Consider the following 26,646-nt stretch of genomic DNA (forward strand, 5'->3'; position numbering starts at 1 on the left):
CTTTGAACCAGCAGTGTTTCTACTGGGATTATATCCCAAAGAGATCTTAAAGAAGAGAAAGTAACCGATGTGTGCAAAAATGTTTGTGGCAGCCCTTGGAGAATGGAGAACCCATCAATTGGAGAATTACTGAATAAATTGTGGCATATGAATGTTATGAAATATTATTGTTCTGTAAGAAATGACCAACAAGATGATTTCAGAGAGGCCTGGAGGAGACTTACATGAAGTGATGCAAAGTGAAATGAGCAGAGCCAGGAGATCATTATACACAGCAACAACAAAACTATATGATTGTCGATTCTGATGGATGTGGCTCTCTTCAACAAGGGGATGATTCAAACCAGATCCACTTGTTCAGTGATGAAGAGAGCCATCTACATCCAGAGAAAGGACTATGGGAACTGAGTGTGGACCACAACATAGCATTTTCATTCTTTCTGTTATTGTTTGCTTGCATTTATGTTTTCCTTATCAGGTTTTTTCTTTCTATCTAGATCAGATTTTTCTTGTGCAGCAAGATAACTATATATGTATGTATATAAATACATAGGATTTAACATATACTTTAACATATTTAACATGTATTGGACTACCTGCCTTCTAGGGGAGAAGGTGGGGGGAAGGAGGGGAAAAGTTGGAACAGAAGGTTTTGCAAGGGTCAGTGTTGAAAAATTACCCAGGCATATGTTTTGTAAATAAAAAGCTATAATTAAAAAAAAAAAAAAAAAAAGAAAAAGAACTGGTTACTGGAATGTAAGATTACTCGGGCAACTTGGTGGCCCACTGGTTATAGTGCTAGTCTCAGATTCAGGAAGATCCAAGTTTGAATCAAGTCTCATACACTTATTCCCTGTTGTCCCCTGGGAAATCCATTTAAGCTCTCTGGCCCTCAGTTTCTTCATTCATGAAATGTGGATAATAATCCTCATTTTACCAGATTGTTGTGAGGATCAAATGAGATAAATATGTAATGCATTTCACAAAATTTTAAGGACTGCATAACTGCTAGTTATATTATTATTATTACATATAAAATCATCAATAAATCCATACCATATAGCAAATGATGAAGAGCAAATAAATGCTCTTAATACTAATATTATTTTCCCAAAAAGTAAGTGCGGGCATTTTCTAAACTAAGACAAATTCTACTACATTATTACAGCAGTGGGTGGATATTTTGTTACTAGTTGTCACAGCAAATATTAAGAAAATATATACATTATCACAAATTTTCTGAAAACCACCATTAGACAATGTGGCAATTACCTTCTATAATTAAATGGCAACACAGTTGGCCCTGAGTATATTATATATTGAGAAATTTGAAAGAAGAAACAGCAAATGCATTTAGTTACAAGAAAAAGAGAAGGGTAACTGTTTCAATCTGCTGGGAGAAGCGAATTAAAGTGTTGCTCTAAGATCACTAATTTGCAGGAAAAAAGAGTACAAGAACATTAAAAGAAATGCTTGCCATGAAAAAAAAAATCATCTGTAGATGTAACACAAAAGACAATAATTATCCTTCACAAAATTGAAAAAGACACATAATGCTCTAATATACTCAGTGACAGTTCAGCAAAATACTGCTTTGAAAAGTATTAGAACTCTTTCAAAAAGTGTTTATAATACTATAGATTCAACCTGCATCAACAGTACTTAAAAACATGAAAAGGTAAACCATTATGTCAGTTTTGTTCTTTGGGGAGTAAAGATTTCCTGGGGGAAAAAAGGTTAAAACTTTTAGATTTGGAAAACATATTTTTAAAAATTTTTGTTCTATTGTTAAAACTCTATCACTTTATTATCATAGAATTTGAAAAGTAGAAGAGAGCTCAGGGTTTAACTAGTCCAACCTGGACACAAAAAATCCTCAACTACAACACACCTGAAAAGTATAATTCAGCCTTTGTTAAAAGATTTCCAAGGCAGAAAAATCACTCTTCAGTCTTTTTTGGGTCAGACCATTCCACTTCTGGACAGCTCTACTTATTTGCAATTTTTTTCCTGATATTAAACCTTTTTAAAACTTTCATTTAGGCCCTCTGGAACAAAACTGAATAATCGAATTTCTTCTCCCCTTGACAAGGTTTAAAGCACCTGAAAAGAGTTATATTCCTTTTTTATGATTATCATATGATAAGGCCTAAAAAACAAAAACCACTCTCTGTTGTTCCTCTTAGAAACTCAATCTATATTTCCAACCCTGTGGTCATTTTTACCTCTCCTGCATTCAGTCAGAGTGGAGACCTCTTGCCATGCTGACAATCAACCCTTTAATAGCTTTAAGGTTGGCCATCCAACCAATTCTGAAGCCACCTGATTTCTAATTTAATCTATATATCCCCATTGTTTTCACAAGAATAAAACAAGAGAGTTTTTGATAAACATCTAAAATTGCTAAAATCCAGGCAAACTATATCTATAGCATTTCCTTCATCTACTTGCTTAGTAATTCTCTCAAAAAAGAAATGAGGCCAAGTTTAACATGCAAAATGTTCACCAACAATCTAATCTAATTTCTGGGAAAATTATAGAACAGATCGTTAAAAGTCAGGTTCACTGGTTTACAGTTAGCAGACTTTCTTATTCTTTTTTTTTTTTAATTTATTTTGAAAATCAGGATATTTCCACTTCTTCACTCTTGTAGTACTTCCTCTGTTTTCCAAGATCTTCATATATCTCTGACAATGGCCCAGAAATTTCATCTTTAGGACTAAAAGATGACATTCCTTTCATTCAGGTGATTTGAACTCAAGCGTAGCTCAAGGCTCGCTTACAATTTTTTTAAACTTCTTAGATATCATATTTCCTATTACTGTTTTTCTTCTGTCACTTCCACTGTAAAGATTCTTTTCTTTTCTACAGAAAACAGAGAACTAAACAGCCCTGCCTTCTCCATTGTCAGTTATTGTCCCATGTAACTCAGACAAAGGTACTATTTCTTCTTTGACCTTCCTTTTTCTATAACTAACAAAACTTCTTTATTTTCTTTCCCTGTCCTTCCCAGTCTTGGTTCATTTTGAATTTTAGCATTTCTGATATTATTTTTATAGGATAATGACACACTAGTTTGTTCACCCTCTATTACCTTATTTCATCTTCTATAGAGTTCTTTTTAAAATCTAAGATGGTTGTAAATCCATTTTTCATCTGAGACAACTTCCCTTTTTTCTCCCCATTGCAATTGTTTTTCTCAAAGTTTCATTCTTGAGCATCTCCCTAAACTTACCCTAAAGCTTTACTCCATGGAAATTTCCTATCATTCCTTTGAACCCTTTAAAACTTACTTATCCAAAATCTAGGATACAAGTTATACTGTTTGGGTTTCTTCTCCTTCACTCCACAAATTCTAAGAAAAAGTCATAACTTTCCTACAATATTTCCCTGTTATTCAGAATTATATCCAGAATAAAATTTCCCCTTGTTCGCTAATGCACTTTTGGAAGGATAAAATTAATCATTAAGGCAAGTCAAGACATTAAGATCTAATCAATTAAATGATGTGGGTACTCCTTTGTACAGATACACATCACAACACTTCCACATTTTAATTAAATATCTTCATAAATTGCTATGGTCAGAAAAACTTGTTATTTAGTAACCAACATTCTATTGATGAGAAAATTTTGGAATTTTAAAAAAAAAAAAAAGCTAAGTTTAGAATAGTATTAACTCTATTACAAAAGCAATGTTTTCTACTCTATAGAAAACAATCTCTTTCCCTAGGAATCAACTTTTGCATAGCATATAACACACTGGACATAAATAATTCTCAAATGAATTATAATATTTCCAACATTAGAAATACCAGCTATTGACATTCACACCATTTTCAAATATTTTGTTCTTTTTATGTCATTATAAACTTGATGTGAAGTTAGGAAATAGTACCTACAGAAATAACTTTATTAGTGTTCTATTTTTAACATGCCAGCTTTCAAACCAAACACACTGGAAAATCCTACTAGTATGTTCCATGACAAATGAAAGCATTCATCCAGAATGGCACTGACATTTTTATAGACAACACTAAAAAAAAAAAAAAATAATAATAATCCCCAAATATTTTTTCACATAACCTCAAAGTATACTGGGAAGTAGAGAATACACATATCACTACTCATTTGAAAATAGGACAAAGACTTAAAAGTTAGGTGAGTTTTCAACCTTTTCAAAGTTAACTAGTAGAGTCAGAATTGAAACCCAGGTCCTTTTATGTAAAACAACTGCCAACCCAGTTGCTTCACACTGCAACAGCCATTCCTTAGTGGCAAAAACAGAAGTCATGCCCAAGAAGCCATTCCAAAGCTTTAACGTATGATGGCTGCAACATTAGCTAGAAAAGCAACATTAGATCTGTTCTACTTGGCTACAGAGGACAAAACTAGGAATAATTTATCAAAATTTTAAGAAAGAAGAGGAGAGCAGATTAGGCTTAATGTAAGTAAAAGCTCATTAAATATTTGTTGAATTTTCCAAAACTGTAATAGGCTCTTCAAGAGATAATGGATTCACCATCACTGCAGTTCTTTAAGCAGAGGCTATTTGATCATTTTAAAGACACACCATAGTGGGTTATACTCTTATTCAAGAAGGGTTGAAGTATATGATCTTTGAAGCACCTTCCATTACAAAGAGATTCCATGGAATTAAAGAGGTTTGGGAATTAAAAGTAGAAGGGGTTGAAGATTAAATTACTTTTTTTTAATAGTACTAAATGTTTTTCATTAACACAAATCCACAAGCAAGAATGTCTCAAAGGTCCATAAAGCATTGATGCTTTATGCTATATATGTATATTTAGACAAAGTAAAACCCCCTTGCTTGTAATCATTAAATTTCTCCAATACAAAAAATATATACATATAGGAATCACATTATTATAGCAAAGTAGGGTGAAGAAAATCAGAAGATAAGATGGAATTTAATGAGTCAGAGGTCAAAGAATCAAGACATACAAGAAAATCTTAAAAGTTACAAGTTTAAAATCATCATATATTTAAAGAAGAGCAAGTCATCCAAATGACAAGTTTTTTTTAAATCTTCCCTATGTCCCCAAATTTAAAGAATATACTCATAAGAAAGTAGATGTGCTTCTTTACTCATCTTTTACTAAAACAAAACCAGAATAATGTCACTTCATGATTTCATCAATGAGTAGGTGTTCCCTTTACCAATGCACATTGAAAACCCATCCACATTCAACTCCATTTATGCACATTTTCCCATAAACCACCATAGGGACCTAGGAATAATATCCTGGATATCAAAAGTTTAAACTCAGTAGACGAAGGTTCTCCTGCCAGACATATTTGTTAAAATCATAGTATAAGTTTTCCTTGATAAAAACTAAAAGAAATCACTTTGTTCATTCAAAAAAGTGTTTGCCACAGACATACAAAAAGTCCACATAAAAATAAAATAAAACCACAAAAATAAAACTGTAGGATGTTGGATGTTTTTATACCTTTCGATTATAACTGTGACTGAGACACAGACTGTTATAGAAAACAATTCACAAGTATCTGTCTTTTTCTTTTCATATTTTCATTAAGCTCATGATATATATGCATGAGTCATTCTAATAATTTACTAAGATGAGAAAGTAGGCATACAGATTACAATTTATTGACATAGTCTTGATTTTCTTTTTTGAGGGGAGGAATTAAACTCTAGTTTTTACAGTCAGGTATTATCTTAACCCTCTAAACCAGGGCTCCTCAAACCACGGCCCGCGGGCCAGATGCGGCAGCTGAGGATGATTATCCCCCTCACCCAGGGCTATGAAGTTTCTTTATTTAAAGGCCCACAAAACAAAGTTTTTGTTTTTACTATAGTCCGGCCCTCCAACAGTCTGAGGGACAATGAACTGGCCCCCTATTTAAAAAGTTTGAGGACCCCTGCTCTAAACAATGAGTCTTTCAACTCTGATCAATGAAATGAGCCACCATGATTCCAGAACACCAATGATGAAGCATGCTATTTAACACCTAATAGAAGCAATTAAATCAAGGTACAGATAAATTTCTTGGACATGGTCAATATAGAAATTTGTTTAACTCGACTGCATTATGTTACAAGAATTTCGTTTTCTTTCTTTTTTCTTTCTTTCTTTCATTTTCTTAAACAGGAAAAGGAAGTAAAGGAGAGGATGAGACACAAGGTTCTCCCCCTCCCTCCAAAATGAGAAAAGAAAGCCTACAGAATCACGAATAAACAAGATAGTCTTAAAAATTACAAGTTTGAATTACACTTAAAAAGAAAAGCAAACTCTACCTTAGATTCATAGTTTCATGTGTAATCCTCTCCTTATAATCCTTATAAATATTTAAATACTCATTTTATTACTCACTGTATTTGTTGTTCATTAAGGTTAGAATAAAAAACTAAGATCAAAAAAAAAAAAATTCTACAATGCTTTCAAAATTTCTTTGCCATCATCCTGGATTTCTTTTACATATACTTGATCCAGGTTAGTTGTTCTTCCTGTGTTTTCTTATTATAAAACCACAAAAATATGCTTTATAAGTCAAGTTTGAAATATTTTGAGAATTATGGAATTATTCCAAGTATAAAGGCATGCTGCTGTCAAATGCTTTATCTATATATGGTACATGTGTGTGCAAAGAATATACAAAATATATTTTTCTATGTAACACAGCTTTTGACTATTACATTCTGAAAAAGATAAGTTTTTAGAGTTCATCTTAACCTTTTCCTTCAAACACAACACCTTAAATCAACAATTACCAATAAAACAGCTCACATATTTTATGTATCTTCAGAAATTCAAAACAAAAAAGGCTATAAACTTAGGCAGTCATGAGGATAGCTATCAAGTGAATAGTTTAAAAAACATAATTTGGCCTCTAAATACCAAATCATTTGACTTGATAATAGGATAGGTTCCTGACTAGAATCTGGATGAATTACTTCCAAAGAAAAGCAGTTATGCTAAAAATAATTCCATAAGGCTACCTGAGCATCAAATTCCACAATATTCAAATCAAATTCAATACAATAAAGTCCTACTATGTCCTGCTCTCAACAATTTTCAATTTTAATGAGGATTGAAGCAATTAGGAGAGAAATACATTATATACACAAATACCAAGTGTACATACAAAAGGAATTTCAAGAAAAAAATAGTATTAACTGGGGAAGAGTTAGGAATGATAAAAGGCTTCCACCTGGAAGACTACAGTTGATATGAGCTCTGAAAGAAGCCTAGGATTCTACATTGTGCAGATAAGGAAGCAGTCAATTTTAAATGGGCCATTTCTGCAAGCTGAGAGATGGCAGAGAATTTCATGTACATGTACATTCTAACAGGCAATAATACAAAATAATTCCATAAAAACAGGTGGGAGTCAAATTCTGGAAGGTTTTAACATCAAATTGAGGAATCTGTTTTTTGTCCTGAAGCAATCAGGAACCACCAAAGAGATCTGAATAAAAGAACTACTTACTTGGTCAGGCCTGTGTTTTAGATCTGACCAATTTCAGAGGCATTTAGAAAAAGGACTGAAGAAGTAAAAGACTGGCTATATAGGGAGTCTCCTTGCCATAATCAAGACAATGAGAGATTGAACTAGCAAAGAGTATACATAAGTGAAGAGAAGACAAAGAATTTGAGACAAAATGGAGAAGGATCAACAAACCTTGTCAAGTGACTGTATGTGGATACTGAGGAAAAGGGAGGAAAGTCAAGGATGTTTCCAAGGTTTCAAATTTTGATAGTTGTTTCATAGTGGTATTTTCAGAAGGCTTGATATTTATGCCAAAGTTACAATTAGTCATAATATACAGACAGGTTAGAAAATATTTCTCCACCAGAAAATGAAAACTGTATTTACCATGAGGTAAAATGAAAAGAGTCAAAAACTAGTATCCTAAAGACCTATTAGAGTAGATTTGTCTGAAACTTTGTGACTTTGCAGAAATCTTTCGTTTTTATTTTCATGTTAGAAAGCTAAATAAGACATGCTTCATACTACAGATTGCCTTGATACACTGGAGAGATTACAGGTATCTATGTGTTTTTTCATCCTGACTGTGCCACTAATTATCTATATGAACTCCATGCCACTTCTGTCCATGAAATTCTGTCTTGTAGGTAAAGTATCTCCTGCCACCATTCTCCCTCATTTTTCTCCCAGTGGAATGGGATTCTGTAATTCACTCCCTAGGGTCCTCTGGATCAGATAGCTAAGCTTTTGTCCTATCTTGCTTGGAATCCAGGCATCCAAACTACTTCCTATCTGCCTATCCAGGCACTTATCCCAATCCTCCCCTTCTCCTTCCCCAAGTGTTTTCTTTACCCATTAGACTGTAAATTCGTCAAGGGAAAGGAGACTGGCACATAAATAAATACTCCGTTCTTTATCCATCTGCCATAATAGTACAAAGAAAGGTGTAATACAAATAAAGAAGAGAGCCAAACAAAAATACTTTAGGAAAATATTAGCTCCCTTCAGATATCTTTAACATTTAATCCTTTTTCCCTCTAAATATTTGTTATGTATATAAATATAGAATTCTAGAGGTTGTTGTGGTTGAATGCTTATTGATTTATTTCAAATTTCTGCTCAGTTCATTTGTTCTTGGATTACATTGAACTAGCAGTAACAAAGTCTATGGGTGTCATTTAATCAGAGTATATGCTTCTAGAGGACAGGGATTTTTTTCCTGACTTCTCTCCCCCCCTCCCCCCCCATCCTTAACACTTGGCATTTAACACCACAAGTTTAGCAGATTCAATAAATATTTTCTAATTAACTGAGGGAACTACTCTACCTGAAAGTCCCTTCCAAATATAAATTAATTCAACAAACATTAAGAGCTTACTATCTGCTATATGCTGAGTCTACAAAGACAGAAATGAAATGGAGACATCATGGAATGCTGGATTTAGAGTGAAGGGACTTGGGTTCCAATTTTGCTGTTGCTTCTTGCTACTTAAGTGATACTGGACAAGTGACTTATTAACCTCTCTGGACTTCTTGTAAACTCATCTATAAAATGATAGATGTTAAGACTGGATAGATAATGAATGACCTTTGGAGTTTCTTCCAGCTTTAAATCTAAGAACCTAGCAAATAGTTTTAACCCTCAAGAAATTTATATTTTACCAAAAGATATAAAACATATATAATATACATGCGTGTGCACACATGGAACCCTTATTATGTCTATCATCTACCATGGGAGGGAAGCATTGATATCCAAACCAGATGGGCTTGAGGTCAATCTTATGCTGATGTTAATTCAATCTAATTCCATGAACAAATGTGTGGTGCCTTGCCTTCTCATTAAAGGCAGCAGATAAATCCTAAGTCAAGCAAGAATGATTTTAAATACTGTAATAATCCATAAATAGGTAAATGAGACTTAATTGTATTATTTTTTATTAGCATTCTTCCTTGAGATATAAAACAAGAAATGGAACTCCTGACACCACAGAGTTCCATTGATGATGCCAAAAATTCCTAGTGAAAGGTGCAGTGACTTACTATACTATGAAGTGCTAGATTATGTTTACTGTTAGGCTTCCAGTACATAATTACTTAAACTTCTTCCACTTGTGACCCCTTTTCACCCAAGAAGTTTTTATGCAACCCCAGGTATGTAGGTATACAAAACAGGCAAAACAAATCAAACATTTATACTAATAAATAATAATTCTACAATTCCCACATTCAGCAGCCCCACTATATCAGGCTGCAACCCAGTTTAAGAAGCTTTGTTCTAATGTAATTTCTAAATTCCATTAAAGGTATGTTGTTATATGAAGTTAGGTGGCAACTATAGGCACATGTCAATCTATACAAGAGCTAGATGAAAGTTGTATATAATGTTAGTCCAACTATAAAAGTATAAAGTAAATTCCTCCTGCCCAACCCTAATCTGGCTGGAATAAATCTGAATATGGTTTATCAGGGTTTATTCTTTTTTCCCTTTTCAAAGAGATCTCAGATTAGGGGTATAGTATAAATTCTGATTGACTAATGTGAATGTCTTCTCTAAAAAAATATGCCCACCCATATCTATTCCTGTCCTTCTGTAAGTTTATCATAGAGGCTTCCCCAACATAAGGGAGGCCTACCTTGATTTTTTCAGATACTATGAGGATACCTTATGCCTAAGCATAAGAAGCATTGATTATTGCTATTTCTCATAATGTATATATTGACCAATATGATCATTTTGATCACTTTTTCTGATACATATGGATTTTAATTCTTCACACTAGTATTCCATGAATTGGAGTCAACAGCATAGCCTCTTAAGCCACAGCTTTATTTACCTTGTCAAGCAGAAATGGTGTCAAAGGCTGACACCATTAACTTTTTTTTTTTTTACTGCAACAAGATGATGATAGAAGACAATGGAACAACAATGACTTAAATCAGAGAAGGTATAATCAATTAAAAAAAAACAAAAACAAAAAAAAGCTTGGAAGGAGATCTAACTAAGCAAAGTCATCCCAGTAGAGGCATTTAAGGATATAAATTGAAGAAAAGAAAAATGGAAGAGATCTGCAAAGAGTTTTATATCATACTTCCCCAACAAGGAAAGGTGCCCTCCTATACTTGGACTCATAGGACCAAGTGATAATGTACAACAAATTCAAGGCATGTGCAAACTGGATGGCATTATAAAGGGAAAAAAAATCCAGCATGTATCACACCTTACAATTAGTTCCAATTGGAACTCAATGAATTAAACAATATAAGAAACACATAGCTAACTCAACAAAGAGGGGAAATAATCTTAATCTTAAAAGAAACATGATATGGATTTAAATATGTTAGGTAGATCCTTTATAGGAGGTAAAGATTTAAACATGCTAGATATATTCTTTACAGAAAATCCTCAGAATATGATCAAATGAGATGACATTAAATCTATATGGACATACTGAAGTAAAGATGAAATGATAAATATCACACAAATGAAGTTAAAAAAAAAAAGATCAATTCAATGAAAAAGTATATAATTTAAAATAAACATTAAACAATTTAAAAGGAAAAAGACTAGTAAAAATAGTCTGTGACATCTAGAATATATGAATTTTTATAAAAATAAAACCCATTCTCAAATAGACGACTGACAAAAGAATTAGCACAAATTGTAATGAAATTGGAAAACTATCCATCCTTTCTAATAATCAGATATGCAAATTACAAAAATGGAGTAATAAAAACACACACAACCAAAAATAAAGTGACAAAATTCAAGTTTTGTCTAAGCTTCAGAGAAATAGATGTGCCACTATATAACTGACAGAAGAGTTAATGAAATTCAATTCAAAGACCTCAAATGACTGTCCTAGGCACTGGGGTTAAAGAAAAAATTTTAAAAATCATATTCCCAGAGGAGGGTTCTGAGAATATAGAATAGGTAAGTAAAGTTCAAGCTTTCCATATTTTTCTCACAAAAAGAACAAATTTTCTCCTCAGAGCAAACACTAATGAAAACTTAAGAGGACTTACAGGGTCCTCTAGATACAATCCATTGAGATCTGAAAAAAGACCCCAGGCCAGGGTCTTTGATAGTGTAAAGTCCATACACCTCCAAGCTAGCTCTCCCTAGACAAGAAGTGGGGAATCCTGGGGCTAGTTAGGTTTGGCTGGATCCTCAGCAGGAACTACATAAACTTTTAATTCCTGAACTGTGTGCAGAGTTGGAAATCTGAGTTCAGGAAGACTAAGTGAACTTTGGATGATCAGGAACACCAGGTTCCTGGTGGAAGGAGCCACCACAGAAGGAGTGGGGCAGGGATGCTACTGGTTGCAGAGACTTGCAGGAGGGAGAAGCTTTGGTTGTAAAGTTCCAGGTCAGAGGGGAGACCTCAAGGGAAGCTGGAGGCACCATCTTCTCATTTAAAATACAAAACTTGAGATGTCAAAAGAATAAATCCAACCATAGCAACTTACTGGGAATAGGGAAGATCAGAGTTTATCTCAGAGGACACCGAAGCAAAAAAACCTTCTTCTGAATCAAAACAGTAACATTAAATGGTTCCCTGCCCAGAAAGAATTTATAAAAGAACTAAAAAAAAGAATTTAAATCTTTCAATTCAATGAGAGACATTAAGGGAACCCTAAAAAAAATAAATTCAAGAAAAACAAGATTATTGGGGGAAAAGTTAACCAACCAGAAAGAGAGATACAGTCTTAAAGATGAAAATAATTCTTTGAAAACTAGAATTGGGCTAAGGGAAGTCAATAGAGCTCTAAGAGACCAAGAAATAACAAAACAATATAAAGAATGAAAAAATAGAATAGAATGTGAAACAAACAAAAGACAGATCTGGAGAACAGATCAAGAAAACATAAGATTAACTAGACTACTTGAAAGCTATGACCAACAAAGGATATGAACAGACAATTTTCAGATGATGAAATTAAAATCATTACCACTCATATGAAAGAGTGTTCCAAATCATTATTAATCAGAGAAATGCAAATTAAGACAACTCTGAGATACCACTACACACCTGTCAGATTGGCTAAGATGACAGGAAAAAATAATGAGTGTTGGAGGGGATGTGGGAAAACTGGGACACTGATACATTGTTGGTGGAGCTGTGAACAAATCCAACCATTCTGGAGAGCAATCTGGAATTATGCCCAAAAAGTTATCAAACTGTGCATACCCTTTGATTCAGCAATGTTTCTACTGGGCTTATACCCCAAGGAGATACTAAAGAAGGGAAAGGGACCTGTATGTGCCAAAATGTTTGTGGCAGCCCTGTTTGTAGTGGCTAGAAGCTGGAAACTGAGTGGCTGCCCATCAATTGGAGAATGGTTGGGTAAATTGTGGCATATGAATGTTATGGAATATTATTGTTCTGTAAGAAATGATCAGCAAGATGAATACAGAGAAGCTTGGAGAGAATTACATGAACTGATGCTAAGTGAAATGAGCAGAACCAAGAGATCATTATATACGTCAACAACGATACTGTATGAAGATGTAATCTGATGGAAGCGGATTTCTTTGACAAAGAGACCTAATTCAGTTTCAATTGATCAATGATGGACAGAAGCAGCTACACCCAAAGGAAAAAAAAAAAAAACACTGGGAAATGAATGTAAACTGTTTGCATTTTTGTTTTTCTTCCCGGGTTACTTCTACCTTCTGAATCCAATTCTCCCTGTGCAACAAGAAAACTGTTTGGATCTGCACCACATACATTGTATCTAGGATATACTAGGACGTATTCAACATATATAGGACTGCTTGCCATCTAGGGGAGGGGGTGGAGGGTGGGAGGGAAAAATCGGAACAGAAATGAGTGCAAGGGATAATGTTGTAAAAAAAATTACCCTGGCATGGATTCTGTCAATAAAAAGTTACTATAATTAAAAAAAAAAAAAAAAAAAAAAAAAAAGCTATGACCAAATACAGCCTTGACACAATAATGCAAGAAATAATACAAGAAAAATTGTCCTGCAGTGATACAACATGAAGAGAAAATAGAAAGAGAAAAAAATCCACGGATCACTACCTCAAAGAGATCTTTTATGGAAGATACATAGGAATATTATGGCCAAATATGAAAACCTTCAGTTCAAAGAAAACTTTTGCAAGAAATAAGAAAAAAAAAATTTCAAATCTGCTGGAACTACAATTAGAATTGTACAGGACTTAGCAGCAGCCACAATTAAAGACCAAGGTACTGGAATCATACAAATAAGCAATCAAAAGAATTAAGCCTAAGGCCAAAAATATATCTAGCAAAAATATAATATCAAATGAAAAACAAAAAAGGCTATTCAATGAATTTGCGGATTTTCTGGACTTTCTTTTAACCATACCTGAACTCAATAGAAAATTCAACATATAAGAGCCAAATATATACAAGATTAATTTCAAGGAACTTAACATGGACAAATTATTTTATGTTTTCTATATAGAAATGTATACCATATATTTAAGATTGAACTCAGCAATTGGGTAGCTCAAAAGAAAGACTGGGGCAGAATTAAGTATGATCTGACTCTAAAAAGCAAAACTGCTTAGGAAAAGGTTAAAATACTAATTATGTTAAGCAAATGAGGTGCAGGGGAAGAACAGGCACAGAGGCATTAGAGGGAAGAGGAGAGCTCATAATTTTCAGAATCATTCACATCAGGAATAGGTTAAATAGACAATATTACATATATACCATGAAGGGTATAGCATCCTCCAAAATCTATAAAGAAATAAGGGGGGAGGGATGAGTGGAGAGGGAAGCAAAGGGTAAAAGGAAGAAGACAAGGGTGTATCCATGGGTGGAGGGAGATTAAAGGCAAATTAAAGAACAGAATTAAAGCAGAAGAATTTTAGCAGAAATAAGAAAGAAGAGATATACACAAACACTACAACAAGGATTGGGAGTAGTAGTTATTAGGAAAAAAATACAGCTAATAATCATTGATCTCAAACAAAGTCAAACTTAAAAATTCAATCAAGAGAGAAATCTGTTACAAGCCAGCCATACTAAGAGTGGATGCCCATCAGTTGGAGAATGGCTGAATAAATTGTGGTGTATGAATGTTTTGGAATATTATTTTCTATAAGAAACTAACAGCAGACCTAGTGTTTGAGAAACCCAAAGACCCCAGCTTTTGGGATAAGAATTCACTATTTGATAAAAAGTGCTTGGGAAAATTGGGAACTAGTATGGCTGAAATTAGGCATTGACCCACACCTAATACTGTATACCAAGATAAGGTTAAAATGGGTCCATGATTTAAATATAAAGAATGAGATTATAAATAAATAGAACATAAGAAAGTTTGCCTCTCAGACCTGTGGAAGAAGGAATTTGTGACCAAAGAACTAGAGATTTTTGATCACAAAATAGATAATTTTGATTATATTAAGTTAAAAACTTCACAAACAAAACTAATGCAGATAAAAATGGGAAAACATTTTTACATTCAAAGGTTCAGGCCAATTCTAATAGACTTGTGATGGAGACCCACCTGCATCCATAAAGTGAACCATGGGAACTGAATGTAGATCACAACATAGTGTTTTCACCTTTTATGTTGTTTGCTTGCATATTTTTCTTTCTCATTTTTCCCCCTTTTGATCTTATTTTCTTGTACAGCATGATAAATGTGGAAATATGTTTAGAATAACTGCACATATCTAACCTATATTGGATTACTTGCTATCTAGGGGAGGAGGGTGAGGGAAAGAGAAGGAGAAAAATTTGGAACACAAGGATAAACTAAAAATAATAATAGAAGAAAAATACTAGAATAAAGAAGGGCTGTGAAAAGTTTCTGCAGAAGATGAGATATTCATTGGGACTTGAAATGTTTAACAAAAAAATACAAGAAAGCTAAGAAGCAAAGATGAGGAAGGAGCATTTCTTATATGGGGGATAGCCAGTGAAAACACCCATAGCTGGGAGATAAGAATGTCATGTTCAAAGAACAAGGAGGCCAGTGTCAGAGTACAGGGGAAAGGATGGGAGAAAAGCGTAAGGCATAAGACAACTAGAAAAGCAGGGTGGGAGGTATAGGCCAAAAAAAATTCTGTTTTATAGGTTAATTCATGTGTCCTATGTAACTCATACCTTGTTAAAATAATTAAACAGCACATCATTGTTGATAGGATAGCTTTGAAATCAGGAAGTATTTAAATTCTGACTGATACATACTATGTGTATGACAATAAGCAAACTTGGTTTTTCAGTACCTAAGCAGATCAGTAGTAGAGATTTACCCACATAAATCTATGAAACTATAGGTCAAAAAAGAAAAAAAAAGGATGGAGAAAAGCTTTTCCAGAAAAGCTGGAAAAACAGTTTGAGGCCAGATTGTGAAGGACACTAATGAGACAATAGTAGAATGACTTAAGTTTTGAACAGGAATGACATAGTTTAAATGAGGTGGAAAATATATGACTATTTGAGGTCCAAATAGATTAAAATGTGACTGGGAAATATTTAACAAAAACAATACAATAATGCTAATATGTGTTTTCTAAATATACAGACCTACAGGGATCCTAATATACGTCTTAGTGGCCCTTCTATTTAACTCTGACACCACTATTTTAGACTATTCACTGAAATGATTTCACCAGAGGCTGCAAAAGATAGAGAAAAATGGGAAGACCAGTTAGGTCTATTGTAAAAAGGATGTGATAGTGATTAAAAAACAAAACAAAACTATGCCACTATAATAAGTTAGAAAACAAGAAGCAATAATCTACTGCCTAATAAACCCAAGAATATAAATTGGGAGGAGGGAGGAAAGAGTCTCCCTTTTGACAGGAATTACTAGGAAAAATGTTGAGAATCTTTGCCAAAATAAGTGTTAAACCAATTTCTTACACCAAATACTACAAGAGAATCAAAATAGATGAGCCAAATATCATGATTAAAAATAAGACAACAAGATCAGAAACCCTTCACAATTATAGCTATGGGAAGACTTCTTACAAAATTAAGAGGAAATCACAAAAGATTTATAAAATAAACATTTATAAAAATATTTATTTATAAATTTATTTTTAAATTCATACATTATATATATATTATATTTAAATTTATACATTTATAAAATAAACATTTTAAACACAAAAGTAAAAAAGCTTTTGTATCAACAAAATCAACAAAAATGAAATGAGAGTAAAAATGGTCAAATGGAGGGAAATACCTGTAGTATAACATCACAAAACCATAGAGAGCGCTGACAAAAGAATACAACAAGCCACTCTCATGGCTAATTGGTCAAAGGATATGTGACATTTAAAATAAGATAATTAATAATTATGAATGACTATTTGCTCCAAATCATATTTAAAAAATGCAAGTTAAAACAGCTCTAATCTCTTTCGGTTTTTACCTCATTTCATGCAAAATAACAAAGATGAAAAATAAATGAGAACAATCAGTATGAGAGGAGCTATGGGAAAATAAGAATAGTAGTATACTGTTGGAGGTGATGCAAGGCAGCTTAATTACTGGTTTTAATTTAGAACTATGGGGGGAAGGGGGAAAGCATCTACTGATTTTGAAATCCAGCTAATAGGCATATACATCATGGAGTTAACATATAAAAATTAAAGTCCAATGTACCAATTTTCATAGCAGCATTCTTTGGGATGGCAAAGAATATGGCCGCTGATGAATGGCTGAAAAAAATTATGATTTATAAATGCAACAGAATATCATTATTGAATTGGAATTAAGAAATAAAACACTGAATCAAAAATTAAAATATGAGGAATACAAAGAAACATAGGAAGGTTTGTATGAACTGAATGCAGAGTGAAGCCAGGAAAGCATAAGCAATTCTTAAAACAATGTAAATGAAGAGATAATCAATGAAATTGAACTCTAATGGAAAAAATCAATTAATAAAAGTTCTCATGAAATAGGACGCTGACAAAAAGAGGTAGAGGATTACCAGAACAAAATATAACAGGATGTGATTAGTATAATTGTACAATTTAAGTTTTACATTGGAGATTTTTGTATAATTCTTTTCCTTTATCATAAAAGGTTTAGACTAGTATATAGAAATTGATATAAAGACACCAAAAAACATTTTAACAAAACAAAAACATACAAACAAAAGAAAAGACAACAGCTGAGGAACTAAGCTAGCATAGTATTAAATATAAAAAGAGGGGGCAAAGAAATAGAAGCAGTAGTAGGATCAGCATGACCTGGTAGTTTGTGTTTGGAGGTAGAATTGAGAGAAGAGTCAAAGATCACTGATATTTTGAGGCTGAATATCTAAAAGAATGTGATATCACTACTTGAAATAGGTCCCTCAGAGGGAAATATACAATCTTTTTTCCTTTGGGAAGGAATCATAAGTTTGGTTTTGAAATAGTTAGAGATACAGCAAGACATATAAGCATGGAAATCAAGTAGCTGAAAATACAGGACTGAACCTCAGGTTAAAATTGAGGGCTGAAAATAAGGATTCTGTAAAGAATAGTAGAAGCTGTGAAAACAAATGAGATCAAGTGATACTATGAACATGCAGAGGAAGGCTTACAGGGGAAAAAATGTGAGTGGCCTATTCTTAGGCAATAAATTGAAAAAGAACAAATGGAGAAAAGAAGGAAATTCGGCATAGTAAGTCAAAGGCAAAAAGAAAGAAGACTATAAAGTTCAAGGACCTGGGTTTAAATCTGTTTTTCCATGTCATTTTTGTGATCTTGAGTAAATCTTAAATCTCCCTAGGTCTGTTTTCTTAGCTGTAACTAGATGGCCCTTAGGTCTTGAATAGCTTTAAATCAATGATCCTACCTCAGTAGTAACATATATTATAATAAAACTCAAAAAATAATAATGCAGAAATTTGATCACTAATGATTAGATCATTGCAGAAGTGATCTTTAAGGGAAGTCTTCTCTTTCCAAAGGTAACTGGAAAGTAATGTGTTAAGAATGTGATTTGTTTTCATATTGCAGAGTAGCTATTATAAAGTGCTAAGAACTTTTTTTTCTTTTTCACTAATCAATCAATAAAACTTTAAAAGGGCCTACTCTGTACCAGACATTGGGTTAGGAATACAAAGAAAATGGAAAAATAGTTTTTGCTCTCAAGAAATTTAAAGGAAGGAAGCCTTAAAGAGAAAAAAGCTAGAGGAACCAGGAAAAGACTCCTGGAGAAAATGCCGTTCAAGTTTGGTATCTCCTAAAAGATTGTGTTACTAAAATGTGATAATACTTTCCAGTCCAGTAAGTTGTTTTAAGAAAGAAACAAGACTTTGAAGAAACCAAATTCTGAGCTTTGTTAGACTGTTCTCTTAAAAATACTGGATTCTATTAAGTACTTTCTTTTTCAATAACTCAACTGTTATAATGGAAAAAGGCAACGTTTAATTTCAAAGGTATATTCAACAAATACATTCTCAGGAGTCCTTGTTTATTACTCTCTTTAAAGATATTAAGCTATGAAATGCTTAATATATAATCTTGTACAAATTTATTTTTATAAGTACTATAAAAACAATATAATTGCGTTAACTTCAAATAATGTTTCATTAGCTTCCAAGTTTAGTTAGATGAAGATAAACTAGATCTTTTAAAATTCAAAAATAGCACATGTATTTCTACTTTCAAAGTATTAGCATGGTTTTCTTAATAGAATAATCTTTTCTCATTTGAAAGTTTTTTTTTTTAAAGAACCAACTTGACTAGTATTTACTGCCTCCTTTTGCTGCCAGGTTTGTATTCTGTTTTGTAATGAAAGTTTATTATATTAAGTGTCATATGGTTCTGTTATACAGCAATTGAATTAAAGCGGTTTTTGCAAAAGACCAGACATATATGACAACTGTTTGAGACAGTACATTTTACTAGAAAGTGATGAAACATGAATTTTCTAAAAACAAATTACATTTATGCTTACAGCAATAATATACTGAATGTGACACTGATCTTTACAATGATCTTAGTGCCTATGCAATTTCTACAATTCAATGCATAAAGATTATCACATGAAAATTAGAAAAAAGGAGAGGTCATTTTAATAACTTTAGTACTGTAGAATAATACTATCAAGCACTTAAAAAGATAGACTCATTTCTGGCATTGTAACTGTCGATTAATCGAGAAACAATATATGGAATAACCACTACACACAGAAGACTTACGTATTAGAGAAGATATAAAGTTACAAAACACTTTTCATGTAATATTGTGTATGAGAAAACTATAATACAAAATTGAAGGGAAGAAGGTTCTGCCAAACAGGCAGAACCAAAAAGAATCTTCTGGGAACTTCTAAAGAGCAGAAAGCTTTGTTTTTATTTTAGCATTCACAATGTCTAAGACAGCACCTTGCACTTAAAACGTTTTTAAAGGCCTAAAATGAATTTGCCGAAAGATCAATGGGAAAGGAAGTTATATGAGGTACAAACAACAGGCTAATTAAGGAAAGATGGATGTATTATGGTCCATGGGGTCACAGAGTCAGATACAACTGAACAACTACAACAAACAAGGCCATAGAACTATGAGAGCACCAAGCTGTCCAGTCTGTGATATAAATTAGAAAGGAGTAAAATGAGGAAGGATTGAAGAGTCTTGGAAGAAGAAGGCCCATTGTGGAAAGCAACAGCTTGCTTAGTTTATAATTGTAATACTGTAATCTCATTTTGTTTCTGACCATCTTAATCCACTGTTCCAAAACTGAAAGATATGTAAAAAACCCAACCTAATCCAATATAGTAAATCCTATATAGCAAAGTCAAATGTTATTGTACCAAGATGTCAAAATACCGAACCACCACCATATACAGCCAATAATTGGGGAATGTTTAACTAAATAAATACTAATATAAAACAACAGATAATGTAATTGTGTGGCTTTTGATGTCAATAGAGGTCAGAGGCCTCTTTTTCTCTTGAGTTTGACACCACTGTTCCAAAGAAGACCACTCAACCAAATATCTTAAGATGCAAGTCAGTACTATCATCTGTGGACAGTCCCATTTTTGGGGAAAGGGGGATAGAGGGAGAAAGAAAAGAGAGAGGAAGTAAAGGTGAGGTGAGGGGGGGGGAGAAAGGGAAAAAGAGGAGGTGAGAAAGAGGAAGAAAGGGAGGGAGGAGAGAGGGGAGAGAGTAGAGAAGGGGGGAGAGAAGGGGAGAGAGAGAAAGAGGAGGGGAAAAAGAGAGGGAGGAAGGGAAGGAGGGGGAGGAAAAGAGGGGGAGAGAAAGAGGAGGTGAGAAAGAGGAAGAAAGGGAGGGAGGAGAGAGGGGAGAGAGTAGAGAAGGGGGAGAAGGGGAGAGAGAGAAAGAGGAGGGGAAAAAGAGAGGGAGGAAGGGAAGGAGTGGGGAGGAAAAGAGGGGGAGAGAAAGGGAGGGAGAGGGGGAGAGGGGAAGAAAGAGGGAGAGAGGGAGAGAGGGAGAGAGAGAGAGGGAGGGAGGGAGGGAGGGAGGGAGGGAGAGAGAGAGAGAGAGAGAGAGAGAGAGAGAGAGAGAGAGAAAGAAACACTAACTTCACATAATTCTAAACTGCCAAAAAACTAACTTCTTTCCTATCATCCATTCCAAAACCCCTTTTTCACAACTTTATTTACCATCCCAACAACTTACAGTCAAATGATCAAAACACTAAGGTAGCTATTTTATAATGCTAGCAAACTCTGGAAAAGTATGACAAAAGGAAGACACTTTGGATTTGTGTGTGTGTGTGTGTTATAAGTGTAGATTTGAGGAAAATAAAGTATTTCTCTTATTTTAATTACAATCCTAAAATAAACTTTAAAGTAAAAGTAAAATTATGCGCCAGAAATCAAGCAAACCTGCAATATGAAGGATATAAGAAGTCTATTTTCTTAAAAAAAAAAAAAAAAAAACCCACAGCATAAAATACTGCAGTTCTTTAATACTGAGTAAAGATCAAGATGTTTCTAAGAGTGTTAGTTAACAGTTTTTCTATTTTAAATGGAAGCTAGTCTACAAAATTGTTTTAAAGAAGCACTGTGCTCTAAATGATTAGTCAATGCTTTCAGAAATGGCATTCTTCAGCTTTTATTTTGGGAAATAAATCCAATATGGACAAGGACTAAAGAAAAATTAGCTTACATTAGACATATTAGATTATCCCTTTAAGCAAAGTTCACTATAAGCAGAACGACAAATCATTGTTAACAGAATCACCAATCTAGACTTAAAAACATTTCTTATGAAAATCAGCTGTAAACTTATTTCTATCAAGGAATTACATATGTTTTAATAGAGATTAATATTTGATTCAAGGTTAAATTTTTTTAACACAATTATTTACAAATCCTACAAAACATGAAGGCTACAGTGAAAAACCATTCATCAGCCAACATATTTTGGGAAACTTAAATAATTATCTCTGTAATTCAAGAAAGAATTGCCAAGTAATTTACCTTAGTTTTTGATTTTCCATAAAGTCTTAACTAAAGTAAACTGGGCTGGAAATTGAAATCTGGACTTGTGGGGCAAAGGTTTGGAACAACTAGGAAGTACAGTGAAGAAGAGAGTACCCAGGCTGGAGTCAACAATTTCTGAGTTCAACTCCAACCCCAGATTGTGTGTCTGTCTAGCTGTGTGATCCTGGGCAAGCCATTTAACCTCCATTTACTTCAGTTCCTCATCTATAATATGTGAACCAACGAAGAAGGAAATGACAAACCATTCCTTAATCTTTGTCAAGAAAACCCTATGGAATTGGGATTGCACAGAGCAGACATAAGTGAATGATTGAACAACAAGAAGTTACAATGACCAAAACCTACAATCATTTTAACAAGCTGCACGATATTTAGATCTCTTTGCCTACAAAACTATAAACGGCACACAATTTCACTTAATGATCCATCAACTTTATTAATCCATTATCCTAGAAATGATCCTTAGTGCACTGATCTCACAAACAGATGTCATGACTATTCTTTAAATAAACAAGGACAATGCAGAATTGTATAATGAATGAATAATATAAGAAATTAATTTCATAGACTAACATCGTTGATTGTGACCCTTTTTACTGTAGCAAAGGTTCTGCCTAAAAGTTTGAATCATTAACCAATGAATTAGTTTCTTAATTCCCACTTCCTGGTCAGCTGAGTAAGTTTCCAGTATTACATGCTAAAGTAGATGTGTTCATTTATTACTGTCTATGACTGCAACTGGTAGTGCAGGAAATACTACCATCACATATTCTCTAGTCTTTCTTTCCATAATCAATGCCAAGATGTTCTTATGTTTTCTAACAATCTATTCATACTCAAAAGACTAAAGAAGGACTACCTTCTTATAGCTAAAAACTTTTATTTTGATTTTGAAGACAATTAACCATAAAAACCTGCAATATTTCTAAATACAAACCATGTTCTGAAATTAAGTAACATTTAGTAATGTGATATTTCATACAAACGAACGATGGGATATGTCAAACAGTAAATCACACTTCCTAGTATAAACAACAACAACAAAAAACTGTCCTTTTAAAAAAAGTGCTTTTGAACTCCCCATAGTGCTTAAACATTTATCTCCCAAATAAAAAAGAAATAATACATTAGCAACATCTTATATTAGAAAAAATATATATATATATCCGAGTTTAATCCTAATTTAACATTTACTAAGCTATCTGACTGGAGAAGTTGCAATAGCTATGTGCATCAGTTTTCACATTAGTGAAATGGGACTAATACATCAGTTTTCATATTAGTAAAATGAGACTAATACTAATAATGTAGGATCTTAAATCAGGATTGCTTTGTGTATCAAATCCAAGAATGTACATAAAACATTTCTCAAACTTTAAAGTACGATTGTAAACAATAGCTCCTGTTATGATGAGAAGCTGTCATGGGCTCAATTGACAGAGGAACTGACTTTGCAACCTGGAAATGCTGGGTTCAAGTCCTGCCACTGACTTCTCCAGGCTGTGTGAGTGGCAAATCAATGAGCCTCTCAGTACTCCAAGCAGCTCTCTAGACTCATAAAATATAGAAAACATGCTAACTTGTCTTACTAAAAAAGGGAGTATCTTAATCTGGGAGTTCTCTATGCCAAAGAAAGACAAGTCCAGTTCCATTCCCTTTTCAGTATAGCTTCACATTACTACACTCGTACCTAACACATAACTCTTCTTCAGTATATTAAAACAATATGATGCAGAACAAAATCCAGCAAATTTCTGGTTATAATACAAATCGCAAACAAAAAGATAAATGTGAAGAACATGGTAAAAATTAAGACATCCTATTGCTATTAAATTTAGAGAGAACACTGAATTAGTGTTCTCACATTCTAACTCTGCTAAAGACTAGTAAAATATAAGTCCATATTACAAGAAAATATTCAATAAAAAGCATACCTGATACACATGAACATAACCAAGAAAAATAATAGTGCTATTCATTAGTCTCGTCTCTTTTGGAGACATTTAATTTTAAAGAAGAGCATTTTATTAAGTGCAATGTTAATTAAAATATACAGAGAACATTAAAACAAAGTACTGAATTGTCCCTCTGGTTTCATTTTTCAAGTTTTTATATTTATAAGCTAATTAGCAGTAGCATATGAATGTAAAGTCATGACATTTTTTGTAATGATAAAATAAAAACACTTCACAGTTTTCTTATTTTAAAAAATATATATTACTGTGATATTTTCATGTCTTTTATTCAGGACTGAAAAGTGTAATTTTCTTAAGGTTTCAGAATCATAAGTATTCATGCTACATTAGCTCATTTATTCCATATCTTCCTCACTGCTTATTCCTCATCCTATTTCTATCTTCAGAATTTCATAGCACATTGCCATTTCTTGACATTTTCTATGGAAAAATGTCTTATCAGTTCAGTACTGAAGCTACACTGCAGACAGCTTTAAAAAAAAAAAACAACTGTATTGACCATGCAGAAACATTATCAATGTTACAAAATCTAAATTATAGCAATATTGCCTAAAAGCATTTTGCTCATTTCCTCTTTTAGAGGGAAAAAAAAAAAGAATCCAAGTATAAAATCAATACCTTTTAAGTTTTCATCCTGATGTATACTATATACTATATGGGAAATGTGGCAAAAAACAGTTGTTTATGCTTCAAAGAATCTATATCTACTCAAAATAGCTAACATTTTCTATTTGCTTCCTAAGTCAACTCTTGATTTAGCATAAAATTTTAAAGTTACACATAACTCCACCTTACCACCCTCAATCCTCTGAGTAACCTGAGAGGTTCAAATGAATAGTCACCTTGCAACAAATAAGCAACATACTTTCAATCTAGATGCAAAAAAGTGTAGGACATTGGAGTCCTAGAAGACTGGAAGGAATTAGAAACGAATTTTAAAATTTGATTTGAATTCCACTAGAGAGAGATACCGTGAATTTGCATATGGGGGGAAAAAATTGGATCTTTCATTAATATTTACTTTCCTTTATAATCCTCTGTATTTTATTTTATGGAATTTAAAATATCCTATCATACTACTTGCTTTCTCAATGAGTTGGAGGAGGGACTGGAAAGAGGGAAAGAATTTGGAACTCAAAAATTTTTTCAAAATAAGTAAATAATGGATTTTTAAGAAGTTATTCCAAGAAGGGATCCCATTGGCTTCACCACACTGCCAAAAAGTCTACTTTACTTTACAAGCCTCCATATTTTATTTCATGCATTTAAAAATATTATCCTATCATACTGCTTATCTTCTCAGCGTGTGGGGGAGGAGCAGCAGGGAGTAAGAGAATTTGGAACTCAAAAAAAATAATAATAATGAGACTGAATGTTTAAACAAATAAGTGAATGAATTTAAGAATGAACTTAATTATCCTGAGAAGGGGTCCCACTGGCTTCACCGGACTGCCAAAAGGGTCCCGAACACCAAAAAGAAAAAGAAGCCCTGTTAATAAGGTCTAAAAAACAAAAAGTCACACCTCCATCTCCAACTAGTTAGTTGGGGATAAGAAAGAACAGCACTGGTATGCTTTTCCAGCACACTTATTAACACAATGTCGGGCACAAAATAAGCATTTAATAAATATGCCAGCTGATTGACAAGGCGGGCTTAATCCTCGCTAACAGACCTACCGACTCAGTAGGCGTTCGAGAAAAGCCGGCAGACGTCTTTTTTCAATCAATAAGCATTTATGAAGTGCCTACTAGGTGCTAAACTCCCGCCGTACAAAGAAAGATTACGGACAGTTCCAGCCCTCCGGGAGCTCCCAAGGCTCAGGGCCGACAGCAAACACGGGAGCGAAGGGAAGGATAAATTTGGAGATTAGGGAATAGCTCCCGAGCCAGACTGAAGCTTTTGCTCGCACCCTGGTAGAGAGTGACGGCTCCCCCTTAGCGGTTAGTAAACAACCCCCGCGGCCCCCTCTCTCGCAGGGGCTCGGACAAACGCGAGGGAGAAGGAAAGTCCAAGCAGCATCTGCATCCAAGCTTCCCGATCGGACCCGGGCGGGAGGGTGGGGGGACGTCCCCGCTCCGGGAAAAACAATCCTCCTCCTCCGCGTCCTGCGGGTCCGGAGACGTCTCCCGCCCGCCCGCCCGCCCGCACGAGCAGCGGCTCCGAGAGCCGCGGAGTGGGGAGAGCAGGGAGGGGTTGGCGCCAGAAACCACCGGGCCCCCGGACCCCCCGCGGGGCTGCGAGGGCGGGGGGTGCCCTTTGTGCCCGGCGGGGGGCGGGGAGCGGAGGCCGCCCAAGGCCAAGACGGGCGGGCGCGGCCTCGCTTACCTGCAGCTCGGTGAGCAGGATCTCCCCCCGCTCCGTGTTGGACGCCATGGCGCTCGGCTCGGGGCCCGGACGCTGCCGCCGCCGCCGCCGGCCGCTCGCGGAGGGAGGAGGGCCTGAGAGGCGGCCGGCGGGCTAGGGCGAGGAAGGCTTCATGGAGGAGCGGCCCCGGCTGGACGCGCTTATTCCGCCCGCCTCATCGGAGGGGCAGCCCGGCCGGCCGCGGCGGGCCCGGCCGCGGCGGCGGCTGCTCGGGGTGGGGGTCAGTCGGGGGTGGCCACCGCCGCCGCTGGGCTCGGCTCGGCCCCACCGCCGCCGCTTCTGCAGCTGCTGCCGCCGCGCTCCCCCTCCTCCTCCTCCACCTCCTCTTTCTCCTCCTCCTCACAGCGAAGGCAGGAGGCGCCTCAAGTCTCTCGGTACGGGGCGCTGCGGCCGCGGCTGC

General features: G+C 34.8%; 1 protein-coding gene across 1 annotated transcript in view; it reads right to left on the bottom strand.

The window, feature by feature from the left end:
• The window catches only part of PKN2 (protein kinase N2), a 167,775-nt gene extending 141,357 nt beyond the window's left edge, over nt 1-26,418 (bottom strand). Inside the window, exon 1 of the mRNA XM_031969379.1 lies at nt 26,208-26,418. Within this exon, the coding sequence (XP_031825239.1) occupies nt 26,208-26,255 (48 nt within the window). The 5' untranslated portion in view covers nt 26,256-26,418. The remainder of the gene's footprint in view (nt 1-26,207) is intronic.
• Nucleotides 26,419-26,646: the final 228 nt, after the last annotated feature.

The sequence above is a fragment of the Sarcophilus harrisii genome, chromosome 4 (genome assembly GCF_902635505.1).
Source record: "Sarcophilus harrisii chromosome 4, mSarHar1.11, whole genome shotgun sequence".
NCBI lineage: Eukaryota > Metazoa > Chordata > Mammalia > Dasyuromorphia > Dasyuridae > Sarcophilus > Sarcophilus harrisii.